The sequence below is a fragment of the Carcharodon carcharias genome, chromosome 9 (genome assembly GCF_017639515.1).
Source record: "Carcharodon carcharias isolate sCarCar2 chromosome 9, sCarCar2.pri, whole genome shotgun sequence".
Classification (NCBI taxonomy): Eukaryota; Metazoa; Chordata; class Chondrichthyes; order Lamniformes; family Lamnidae; genus Carcharodon; species Carcharodon carcharias.
Genome location: NC_054475.1, coordinates 96,840,925 through 96,854,330, shown reverse-complemented (window position 1 = coordinate 96,854,330; position 13,406 = coordinate 96,840,925). Strand labels below are relative to the sequence as shown.

At 40.0% G+C, this 13,406-nt stretch overlaps 1 protein-coding gene across 3 annotated transcripts in view; it reads left to right on the top strand.

Moving 5' to 3' along the window:
• LOC121282545 (exocyst complex component 1-like) overlaps positions 1-12,042 on the top strand; it is a 150,108-nt gene extending 138,066 nt beyond the window's left edge. For all 3 annotated transcript variants that reach the window (XM_041196280.1, XM_041196281.1, XM_041196279.1), the window contains 3 exons: positions 2,249-2,448; positions 6,262-6,456; positions 11,688-12,042. In XM_041196280.1, coding sequence (XP_041052214.1) covers positions 2,249-2,448; positions 6,262-6,456; positions 11,688-11,840 — 548 coding nt within the window. In that variant the 3' untranslated portion in view covers positions 11,841-12,042. The remainder of the gene's footprint in view (positions 1-2,248; positions 2,449-6,261; positions 6,457-11,687) is intronic.
• The last annotated feature ends 1,364 nt before the right edge of the window (positions 12,043-13,406 follow it).

Genomic DNA, 13,406 nt, shown 5'->3' with positions numbered 1-13,406 from the left:
AAGCAGCTTTCAAGGAGAAATTGGGTTATAGACAAGTGGACCAGTTGGTATAGAAAGAGTTATGATCATCATTTCCATATGGATAGAGATGTGATAATAAAGGAACAACTTTGCTAATAGGGATAGTCTACAGTATATTATATTCCCTAAAGCCAGTTAGTCAAGGATAGAAATGGAGCCAACCTTTTCACGCATTGCATTTACGGTTAGACGTTACAAGCATCCATCTCCTAACCCAACAACCAGTTCCAACAATAAAAACAAAACACTGGAAATACTCAAGCAGGTCTGACAGCTTCTGTGGAGAGAGAAACAGAGTAAACAGGCAGAATTTACTGTCCCTCCCTGTCCACTCACATTGAGTTTAGAGGCAGGGGGCATTTAATCAGATGAAAGGGTGTAGGTGGGGACCCACTGCCTTCCCAACTCCACCTGATTAGGTCTCAGGCAAGGAGGCTTATGGATGGCTTCCCCACCCAGATAATAATTGAGGCCCTTAAATGTGCCTCTGATCCTGGGCCTCTGGTGGGTGCATTACTGGCAGCAGCCACTACTCCTAGTGGCACTGACAGGCAATGGAGAGCTGCCAGCCTCTGGGAGAGTGACGAAGGGCCTCTTCCACGATTAAGTAGCCCTGGCCACCATGTTTTCTGCTACGGCAGATTGCATTAAATCCAGCCCATAGTGTCAGAAGACTGGTGGATAGCTAATCTTATACCTATGTATAAGAAAAGAGATAGAACATGTCAGGAAATGATAAACCAGTTGCCTTAATATCAGTGGTGGGAAGAGAAATTGAAATAATGAAATAAGGGAATTGCTATAAAAGGAAAAAATGGAACAACATCTGGCAGCCAAAAATAAAATAATGAATAGTCAGCACATATTTCAAAAGGGAAAGTCTTGTTTGACTAATCTTGTTGAATTTTTTGAAGAGATACCAGAGGGAATGGAGAAAGGAAATACAATTGAAGTAGTTTATCTAGATTTTCAAAATAGCTTCAATAAGATACCACATAATAGATGAACGAGTTCAGTCAGAGAATGCAGAATCGGGGGACAAGTAGCACAATGGATAACTAGCTGGCTTCATGACAGAAAGCAGAGTGTAAGGGCAAAGGGTAGTTATTCAGAAGGTGGAAATTGATGTTCCACAAGGATCAGTGCTGAGACCACCGTAGTTCACAATTTATATTAATGATTTAGACTTCGAATTCAAAAATACAACTTCTGAATTTGCAGATGACACTAGACTGCAGGGATAGTCAATACTGAGAACTGCAACAGATTACAAAAATATATAACAAACTTACAGAATGACATAATTGGCAAATGAACGACCATATAGATAAATGTGAGATATTACATTTCAGCAAGAAAACTAAGGAGGTTGCACATTAGAAAATTAGAATATAATTTGGGTAGAGAAGCAAAGAGATCTAGAAGTATGATACACAGATCACCAAGTAGAAATATAGGCTAACAAGGCGATAAAAATCAAACCAAGCAGTAGGATTTCTTTCTAGATGGATTTGAAAAGTAAAGAAATTATGCTAAGCCTGTACAGAATCTCGGTTAAACCACATCTGGAGTACTATGTACAATTCTGATCGCTATATTATTAGAAAGATAGAGAGGCACTGGAGAGGATACAAAAATAGATTTATAAGAATGGAACCAGAAATGTGGGGATGTACCTATCAGGAGAGGATGAATAGTTTGGGCCTCTTTTCTCTAGAAAAGAGAAGGCTGAGGGGTGACGTGATGAAAGATTTTGATAGAGGAAGGAGAGAATGTATCCACTTGTGGGGAAGAGCAAAACTAGAGGCCATCAATATAAGATAGTCACCAAGAAATCAAATAGGGAATTCAGAAACTTCCTTACCCAGACAGCGGTGAGAATGTGAAACTTGCTATCACAGGGAATGATTAAAGCAAATAATGAAGAGAGTATAAACTTCATATCCTATGTAATTAACAAGAAAACAAATCTTGAATAACATACATACAACTTTTCTTTGATGTGTAGTGATAGATTGATTCATTTGATCATTCATACTCATCAGAATAAAGCTGCTTCTCACCTTTCAATGCATGGAATCTGCTATCTAGAAACTGCATCAAAAGAATCCAACCATTTGAATATGTCCTCTTGTCATTTTTATCTAAGAGTACTTTTCTGTTGTTCTTAGATTTTTACCAAAAGAAATAACCTTCATCTACTGTTTAATTTTTCTTCCATTTCAAGTTGAAAATATTGCTTCAATGAACCTGAAAACCCCACCAGATGTGGTTATAATGGAGAATTTTCATCATATTTACTGCTTCCTTTCCGAATTGAAAATCCACAGTCTTGAAGATAGAAAAAAGGAAGCCGCCCAACAATATTCAGAACACCGTGATCTCTATGTTACTAAATACCTGGGGCAGCCTTTGGAGAAACTAAATGTTTGTACCTTGCCATTATATCTCTCTATAAGGAATTTGAAGACATTTAACTGATATTGGCAGTTTAAAATTACATTGTTAGTCTGCATTGGTGATAAAAAGATCAGGCCTTATCTCCACATTATTATTATTATCCAAGTTTAAGGGACAATTGATGTCAAACTAAGATGGTAACTTGAATCTTTAAGATAGGTCTTACTATCAGGCATGAATTTGACCAGAACTAGGAGTATGCAGAATTCACACTAGCTATATGTACTCAACACTGACCCTGATTGGCAGTCCCAGGATCAAGCTTCATAAAATGCATGTGAATTCCAGATGTAAGGATGTCTCTGATCAAGAGTTTATCTGTGAGTGAAGATGGGGAGGGGTTGGGGCTTAAAGAGGCAGATATTATGCAGCTTGTATTGAACTGTTAGGCAACATTTAAGGAGGGTAATGTGTTGGGAAGAAGTGCAGCTAAATTTTATAATTAAGCTGTTCAAGTCTTCCAAGAAGAAATTAAACTGAAAAAGGACTCCCTTGGTATGGATAGACACAGGTCACCAAAGAAAACTGCCTGGAGTAAATGGAAGGAAGTTGCTACATTCAACACCCTTAATACCATCATCCTGTGCAGGTATACCGCATCTACAGGTTCCTCTTTATCCACGTTGTATGTTACTTCCTCAAAGAATTAGTCAAACACGATTTCTCTATCACAAAACTATGTAGACTCTGCCTAATTTCATTAAGATTTTCTAAGTGCCCTGCTATAACTTCCTGAATAATGAATTCTAACATTTTCCCTGTGACAGATGTTAGGCTAACTGCCCTGTAGTTTCCTGCTTTATGTCACCCTCCTTCCTTGAATAGAGGAGTTACATTCGCTATTTTCCAATCTGATGGAACCTTTCCATAATCTAGGGAATTTTGGAAAATTACAACCACTGCATGTAATATCTCAGCAGCCACTTATTTTAGACCTTAGGATGCAAGCCATCAGACCCACGGCACTTGTCAGCCTTTAGTTCTAATAGTTTTCTCAGTACCCTTTCCCTGGTGATTGTATTTGTTTTAAGTTCCTCCCTCCCTTTCAGCTCTTGATTTATAATTATTTCTGGGATGTTATTTCTGTCTTCTACAGTGAAGACAGACACAAAAAATCTGTTCAGTGCTTCCGTCATTTCACATTATTAATTCCCCAGACTCACTCACTAGAGGAGCAACGCTCATTTTAGCTACTCTTTTCATTTTTAAATATTTATAGAAATTCATACTATCTGTTTTTGTATTTCTAGCTAGCTTTCTCTCATATTCTAATTTCTCCCTCATTTTTTTTGTTAGTTATTATTTGCTGGTTTTTAAATTCTGCCCAATCTTCTGACCTACCACTAATCTTTACAGAATTGTACACTTTATCTTTCAATTTGAACTTTCATAGTTAGCCACGGATAGTGCATTCTTCTCCTAGCACCTTTCTCTCACCATTTAGATAATAAGCTTTTTTATTCTTCCTGTCAAAATGAATGATTCACATTTGCCCACATTATACTCCATTTGCCAGATCTTTGCCTAGTCACTTAACCTATTATGTTACTTTGTAGCCTCCTTTCATCCTCTTCACAATTTACTTTCCTACATATCTTTGTGTCAGCAAATTTAGCCACCATTCCTTCGGTCCCATCATCCAAGTCATTTATATAAATGGTAAAAAGTTGAGGCCCCAGCACTGATCCCTGTGGCCCACCACTGGTCACATCCTGCCAACCAGGAAAAGACCCATTTATGCCAATTATCTGCTTTCTGTTAGCTAACCAATCTTCTATCCATGCCAATATGTTACCCCCTACACCATCAGTTTTTCTTTTCTGCAATAACCGTTGAAATTTCTGCAATAACCTGTCTCATTGCACATTACCAGATCTAGAATAGCCTGCTTTCTGATTGGCTTTAGAACCTGCTGCTGTAAGAAGTTGTTCCAAAAACACTCTATGAACTCATCTTCCAGTATATTTTGCCAATCTGATTCGTCCAATCTATATGTAGGTTAAAATCCCCGTGATTATTGCAGTACCTTTCTTAAAAAGACTCATTATTTCTTCCTGTATACTCCATCCTACATTGTAGTTATTGTTAGGGGATCAGTAAACTACTCCCACAAGTGACTTCTTTCCTTTGCTAATTCTTATCTCTACCCAAATTGTTTCTACATCTTGATCTTTAGAATTAAGATCATCTCTCACTTTTCTACTAATGTCACCCCTAATTAACAGAACTACCCTACCACTTTTTCCTAGCTTCCTGTCCTTCTGAAATGTCAAGTGCTCTTCAGTATTCAGGTTAGAGTCTTTGTCATCCTGCAGCCATATCTCTGTAATGGCTATCACATCATGCATATTTATTTCTATCTGAGCTGACAATTAATCCGTTTTGTTACGAATGCCATGTGCATTCAGATACAGAGCCTTTAGTTCTATCTTTTTACTGTTTTTGCGAACTCTTGCCTTATCTCTGTCCCTTCCTGCCCTGCTCTGGTTATCATTACCCATGTTGCGACTCTGAACTATTGCCATGTCCTTTCCCTTTAATTTACCACATTTTCCCTCACTTGACCACCACCAACAACCCCCCCCCCCCCCCCCACCGCCCAATCCAGCTATTTAGTTTAAAGCCTTCTCTACTGCCCTAATTATACAACTCACCAGAACACCAGTCCCAGCACGTTCAGTTGAAGACTCTCCTATCAGTACAGCTCCCACTTTCCCCAGTGCTGGTGCCAGTCCCCCATGAATTGAAACCCATTTCTCCCACAGCAGTCTTTGAGCCACACATTTTTAATATAGCTGTTCATAATCCCGAACCAAAACCTCTCTCCTAGTCATATTTATTTTGTTGGTACTCATGTGAATCATGACCACTGGACCCTCCCACTCCCACTGCAAGTTCCTCTCCAGCCCTGAGCAGATGCCCCGAACCCTGGCAAAAGGCATGCAACACAGCCTTCTGGACTCATGCTGTCAGTTGCAGAGAACTGTGTCTGTTCCCCTGATTAGACTGTTGTCTACTACCACTATTCCTATTTACTACCCCCACTTGAATGGCTTCTTGCACCACAGTGCCATGATCAGTTTGCTCATCCAACCTGCAGCCACCGCTCTCATCATACAAGCTGCAAGAATTTGAACCTGTTGGACAATTACAAGGGCTGAGGATCCTCCAACTGTACCTTCTCGACTCCCTTACCTACCTTATTCACAGTCAGACCCCATTGTCCCTGACCACTGACCAAATCAGAAGACCCTAGCCTAAGGAATGTGACTGTCCCTCAACTCCATTTACTTGCCTTTAATCCATATCCCTTGATGACTTCCCTGACAAAATCTATTGATCTCACTTTTGGACATTTTGATTGACATAACTGTGCCTATCATGGAGTTCAGCTACAAGTCTGGTTGCAGCATGTGGCATAATTTGTTGACAGCTTCCCAGTTAAGTTGAAGCCTCTACTCGCACTGCTGCTTGGATACAAGGAGATGTATGCACCTCCGCCTCTATATTCTGGTGTGTGATATTGGAGGATGGATCCCAATTTTGTAGTGGCAGGTTGATGCCTCTGAAACAAAGAAAAAATATTTTAGTTGTTTGTAAGCTGCTCACAACTTTACCTGTGACATGATTTTCTTTAAGAAAAATCAAGGATTACACATACTTTCTTGAAATATTTGCTGAATTTTTTCAAATAATAATTCTCTCAACAGATTAGTTGAGCATGGAATTGTTTGTACAAAAACTTTAATTGATCACGGACCTGACATTTTTAATTTACAGATCTTTTTTGATGGGGTCAAGGCTCGTATTGCACAGGGTGTCAAAGAGGATGAAGTTAGCTATCATCTGGCATTTAGCAAACAGGAGCTGAGGAAGGTGATTGAGAAATACCAAGGCAAAGAGGTGAAGAAGGCTCTGGAAAACCTCTACAAAAAAGTTGTCAAGCATCTAAGTGAAGAAGGAAACCTTTTACAGGTAAATTGAAATTAAGTGGAAAATCAAAACTAAAATCATGCAAGAAAGCCCAGTAATGAAATGAGTAGGGTGACTCTTTAGTGAATGGGTCAGTTCATACAACTGGTATTAAAAATGGAGGGCATGAAATTTGCATCCATAACTTTGGCTTCTGTAGCACTGTTTCCAGCAAACGCCCTCACAGTGAGGCACGATGCCCCTCAACTAGCTTCTGGCACAGCCTGCTTGATATTCCATGCTGAGAAGGGTGTCATACGGGTGTACCTTTTGTACGCCAAAAGCATCTCACCCGTTACTCATTGTCACTATTGTCACTCATCCCTACCGTCTGTTGTGAGGCTCAAGTTACAAATTTGGACTGTAAAGGTCCATTGTATGTACTCGTTTGTCACTTACCAAAAAATAAGTATTCATCTGGAAGAGCGGCCCAGCAATGGTGTTATTTAAAGGCCCAGGCACCCGGCTTTTAAATAAGAAAATTTAGAATATGTTATGATCCAGTAGAAACTAATAACTTTTTTTTAAAAAAAGGGATTAAGAGAAAAAACATGAATAATAGGAGGAGCTGGTGACATAGTGATAATTTTACTGCACTAGCAACCCAGAGGTCCAGGCTAATGATCTCCTGACACGGGTTCAAATGCCACCAAAGCAGCTGGTGGAATTTAAATTAGTTTAATAAATCTAGAATTAAAAAGCTATTCTCAGTAATGGTAACTATGCAATCATTGTCGATTGTCTTTAAAAACCCATCTGGTTCACTAATGTAAGGGAATCTACTATCCTTACCTGGCCAACATGTGACTCCAGACCCCCAGCAATGTGCTTGACTCTTAACTGCCCTCTGAAGTGGCCTAGAGAGCTACTTAGCTGCATCAACGTGCTACAGAAAAGTTAAAAAGGAATGAAACTGGACAGTCTATTTGGAATCGACTGAGGTGCCAAACAGCAGCATACTCAGCCCTGTTGACCCTGCAAAGTCTTCCTTACTAACATATGGGAGTTTGTGCCAAAATTGGGAAAGCTGTACCACAGACTAGCCAAGCAATAGCCTGACATAGTCATAATCACAGAACAATATCTTACAATGTCCCAGACACCACCATCATCATTCCACCAGAGGTGGTGGCCCAGTGGTGTACAGTTGTGAGGGAGTTACCCTGGGAGTCCTCAACACTGATTCCGGCCTGACCCGATGAAGTCTTACGGCATCAGGTCAAACATCAGCAAGGAACCACCTGCTAATTGCCACCTGCTGCCGCCCCAGCTGATGAATCAGTACTCCTGCAAGTTGAACACCACTTGGTGGAAGCACCAAGGGTAGAGAATGTACTCTGGGTGGGGAGGTTTCAATGTCCATCATCAAGAGTGGCTCATTAGCACCATTATTGACTGAGTTGACCGAGCCCTAAAGGACAAAACTGCTAGACCGGTCTGCAGCAGGTGGTGAGAGAGCCAACAAGAGGGAAAAGCCTACTTGACCTCATCCTCGCTGATCTACCTGTTGCAGATGCATCTGTCCATGACAGTATTGATAGGAGTGACCACCACACAGTCCAATTGGAGACAAAGTCGCTTCTTCAAATTCAGGATACCCTGCATTGTGTTTTTCAACTGTGCTAAATGTGATAGATTTTGAACAGACATAGCAACACAAAAATAGCATCCGTGAGGCACTGTGGGCCATCAGCAAGAGCAGAATTGTATTCAACCACAACCTATAACTTCATGACCTGGCATCTCCTCCGACTCACATTACCATCAAGCTGGGGTATCAGCCCTGGTTCAATAATGAGGAGCAGCACCAGGCATACCTAAAAATGAGGTGCAAACGCGGTGATGCTACAACAAATGACTACATGCATGTCGAACAGTGTAAGCAGCATGAGATAGACAGAGCTAAGCAACCTCACAACCAAGGGATCAGTTCTAAGCTCTGCAGTCCTGCCACAGCCAGTCGTGAATGGTGGTGGATTATTAAACAACTAACTAGAGGAGGAGGCTCCACAAATATCCTAATCCTCAATGATGGAGAAGCCCAGCACAGCAATGCAAAAGACGAGGCTGAAGCATTTGCAACCATCTTCAGCCAGAAGTGCCAAATGGATGATTTATCTCGGCCTCTTCCTGAGGTGCTCAACAGATGCCAATCTTCAGCCAGTTTGATTCAGTCCACATGATATCAAGAAATGGTTGAAGGCACTGGGTACTGCAAAGGCTGACAACATTCCAGCAATTGTACTGAAGACATGGTTCAGAACTAGCTGTGCCGTAGGCATGCTGTTCCAGTACAACTACAATACTGGCACCTACCCAGAAAGATGGAAAATTGCCCAATTATGTCACGTCCACAAAAAGCAGGACAAATCCAACCTGGCCAATTACCGCCCATCCACCTACTCTCGATCATCAGCAGAGTGATGGAAGGTGCCGTCAACAGTGCTATCAAGTGACACTTAGCCAGCAATAATCTACTCACTGATGCTCAATTTGCGTTCTGCCAACTTCAACTTTATGATACAATGATCACTTTCCCCCAAATGCTCCCTTACTGATGCATGATCCACTTGCCCCACTTCATTCCCAAGAACCAGGTCCAGCAATCTCCTTTCTCATTGTGCTGGAAACATACTGCTGTAAAGAATTCTCTTGAACACTTCGGAACTCTTCCCCTCCTGTGCCCTTTACACAACTACTATCCCAGTCCATATTCAAGTAATTAAAGTCACCAGTTATTGATACTGTATCATTCTTGCACGTCTCTGTAATTTCCTTGCAAATTTGTTCCTCTACATTTTTCACATAAGTTGGTGACCTATAGACTACACTGAGGAATGTAATTGCACCTTTTTTATCCCTTAGCTCTAGCCAAATAGATTCTGTCCTTGACCCTTCTGGGACATCCTCTCTCACTCCAGCACTGCAATGATCTTCTTAATCAATACTGCCATTCCCCCCTCTTACCTCCCTTTCCTATCTTTCCTGAACACCTTCAGAATCCAGAAATATTTAATACCCAGTCCTGCCATTCTTTGAGCCAGATCTCTCTTATTGCCACAACATCTTATTCCCTTGTGGCTATATGTGTCGGCAACCCATTAATCTTATTTACCACATTCTGCACATTCACATACATGCACTGTATGCCCTAATCTAGACTTTACCACCTTCCTTCTTATGCTGAACCCACCTGATGCCTCACTATTTCCGATTTTAGTGCTATCTGTCTCTCCCAATATTCTTCTCACCTTGGTATCCCTTTCTAGTGTTACCTCTTGGTTCCCATACCACTGCCAAGTTAGTTTAAACGCTCCCCAATGGCAACAGCAAATCGCCCCTCAAGGTAATTGGTCCTGGCTCTTTTTAGGTACAACCCGTCTGGCCTGTACGTCCCATCTTCTTCAGAACTGATCCCAGTGTCCCAAGAATCTAAAGCTCTCCCTTCCACACCACCTCTCCAGTCACACATTTATCTGCTCTATCCTCCTAGCTCTATACTCACTCGCATGTAGGTCCAGGATTAATCTGGATATTACTATTTTGTTAATTATTGTTAACTTCCTACCTAGCTCCATAAATTCTGAGTGCAAGACCACATCCCTCTTTCTACTTATGTCATTGGTACCAATATGGATCATGACCACTGGCTGTTAACTTTTTCCCCTCAGGGTGCTCTGTAGCTGTTCAGTGACATCCTTGACCCTGGCACCAGGGAGGCAACATACCATCCTGGATTCCTGTCTGCAGTCGCAGAAATGCTTGTCTGTTCCCCTAATTATCCAATTTTGTATCACTATTGCTCTTCCAATCTTCCATAGGCCCCTCTGTACAGCTGAGCCAGCCGTGGTACCATGGACTGTTAGATGAAAGGTTGCCTGTTTTCAGTCTGCTTAATATTGTACACCCTTTTGTGTTATCTAAACATTAGCTTTCATCTCAGATGTTAACTTCTCCATAACTAAGTATGAGGGTACAATCATATGCACGTACAAACTAGTTTCGAAGAAGACATTTGACATTTTGAAAATGTCATTGCAGTGATTTGAGTCTTACAACGATGCAACTTTTAAGACTCGGGTCAAGTAAGTTGCATTAACTTCATAAAATATTTTAAGTTCTGCTACCACTTAGCTCAAGGAAAATCCAACAATGCATGGTTACCATAAAGTAATGAACAACAATCTGTAAATGTTTACATGTTTGATTTGCACCAAATTCTTCTATACATTAGGAAAGAAAATAATCAGAATTTGATTTGCTTAAGTATCCTGTTCCTTACTAATTAATATAAAGGTACATAAACTTTCAAATCAGTAAAGACAGAATAAGGGATAATGAACAATTGTTCAAAACACTGGGGTAACGATTTCGCTTTGGGTGCAGTCAGCAATCTGTGTACAAATTCCACCCAAAATTGCACCTTTTTAGAGAAGTGTTTTTTTTCTAAAGGTGTTGCTCAAGCTTATTTCCATATCTGTGAGCACAATAACTCCCATGACTTATGAAATCGGATACTGTTTTAGAGTGTAATTATTTTTTTTAAATCCTTTAAAAGCTTTCCTTGATGCTTGTAGTGTGTAACTTGTTGCAGTTTGTGATGAAACCATTTTTAGCTATATTCATCAAAAAAGCATCTAATTCAGTGGCTAGTCGACCACCTGTGAGTAATCCGATTTAAAATAAATGAAAACTGTTTTACATAAGTATACAGAACTATTTACTAGTTATAATGGAATATAATAGTTAACTCCCTTAATTTTTTTAAATATATATATTTAAAAGCATATCCATTATTGTCCTTGCGCCCAAAAGAGCCTTCTTAAATTTTCCCACCTGCTCAATGACTTGCAAATGAACGCAATTAGTGAAAACTCCCAATGGTGAGTGATTCAATCTGGGGGCATGGCCACATTTTTGGACAAGGTGAGCTTCCATCACAATGCTTTTTAAACTAGCACAAACGATTGTGCTTAAAATTTTGAGGTCTTTTGCATTGGTTTTGCCAATATTAGGTGAAATGCACGAAAAATAGCACATTTGAGCAGAAGCTTTTAGCTAATTTTCTCTCTATCCCTTTTTACTTTATTTTTCTTACAGCAGAATAAATTGTATTTATGAATATTCAACAGTATGTGTTGCCACTGCTTATTCAATGAAACCACAGTATAATATGATTGTGAAGTGGCTCCAGGAAAGACAATGCCTAAATGCATAACTTACTAATTTTACAGGTAGTGTGGTATACTATGCAAGGAGAGTTTGTTCGCCAGTACAAGGAGTTTGAAGAAATGATTGCTCAATGTTATCCTGGCTCTGGCATAACCATGAATTTCAGTATTGAGGATATTCTGCAGTATTTCTTGGATATAACAAAGGCAATCTAACAACCAACTGTTTAATATTTTATGCAGCTCTTATTCAAACATGAAATGGGCTAAATGGTCATAATAGATTTGGAACCTTTATACAGTTAAGTTGTGAAAAATTTCAAGATATCTCAAACCCAAAGTTGTGATTTTATGTAACTAAACCAGAACACCACTGTAAAGTAATCATTTTTAATTATTAAAGGAACACCTTGCTTGAGGATTTTGTTCGGCTTATCACTTCAAAATCAACCAGTACAATTCTATAAAGCATGTGGTAACTAAGAGCACATGGTTCTGAAATTATACAATTTAATACTGACACTTGTCTGAAATTTCTCTCCCCAGTTTAGAACTTAGGTGAAGGATAGAACTGGAGCCTAGTCTTTATGCAGCTACAAGCTTTTTAGTCATGTATCTTCAATCCAAAGGTCATTTTTCAGCCTGCTACTATATATATGGAGAGAATATCCCCCCCTTTGTGGGGGTTGTGTGGTTTAATTTTTAAAAACCTAAATAAAGAAAAGAAAAAATTTTAAGACATGTCCCAGCTCATGTGATACTGTCACATGAGGGGACATGTCTCAACGATTTTTTTGCCTTTATTAAAATTTTTAAAAATCAAACTGATTTCCCTGAGGCAGCTCTTTGCCTCAGGGAGATTTCTGTGCTGAACATAGGCCCCAATTTAGCCTTCTCCCCCCGCCCCCATAGTTTCCGGGTGCACGTCATGCTGGACGGGCCTTAATTGGCCCACTCACATAAAATGGTGACGGGCAACCGATTGTGGGCATCAATCGACTGCCCCCATGCCCGCTCCCGCCTGGCCCGCCCGACGGGGAGAAAATTCTCCCCCACGTCTTTTGTAATAGCCTCTAGAATTTTCTCCACTACTGATGTTAGGCTAACTGGTCTGTAATTCTCTGTTTTCTCTCTCCCTCCTATTTTAAATAGTGGAGTTACATTTGCCATCTTCCGACCTGTAGGAACTGCTCCAGAGTCTATAGAATTTTGGAAGATGACCACCAATGCATCCAGTACTTCCAGGGCCACTTTCTTTTGTATTCTGGGATGCAGATTATCAGGCCTTGGGGATTTTTCAGCCTTTAATCCCATTCATCTCTCTAGCGCCATTTTTTTTACTAATACTGATTTTCTTTTAATTCCTCCCTCTCACTAGACCCTTGGTTCCCTAACATTTCTGGGAAATTGTTTTTGTCCTCTTTTGTGAAGACAGAACCAAAACATGTGTTCAATTCTTCTATCATTTCTTTGTTCCCTTTTATAATTTACCCCCTTTCTGACTGTAAGGGATCTCTTTGTATTTGCTAATCTTTTTCTCTTCTTATATTTATAGAAGCTTTTAGTCAGTTTTTATGTTTCCTGCAAGTTTACTCTCATACTCCATTTTCCCCTTCTTGATCAATTTTTTTGTCCACGTTTGCTGAATACTCCCAATCCTCAGGCCTGCTGCTTTTTCTGGCAATTTGATATGCCTTCTCTTTGGATCTAATGCTATTCCTAATTTCTTTTGTAAGCCTTGGTTGAGCCACCTTTCCTGTTTTTTAACAACAAACAGGAATT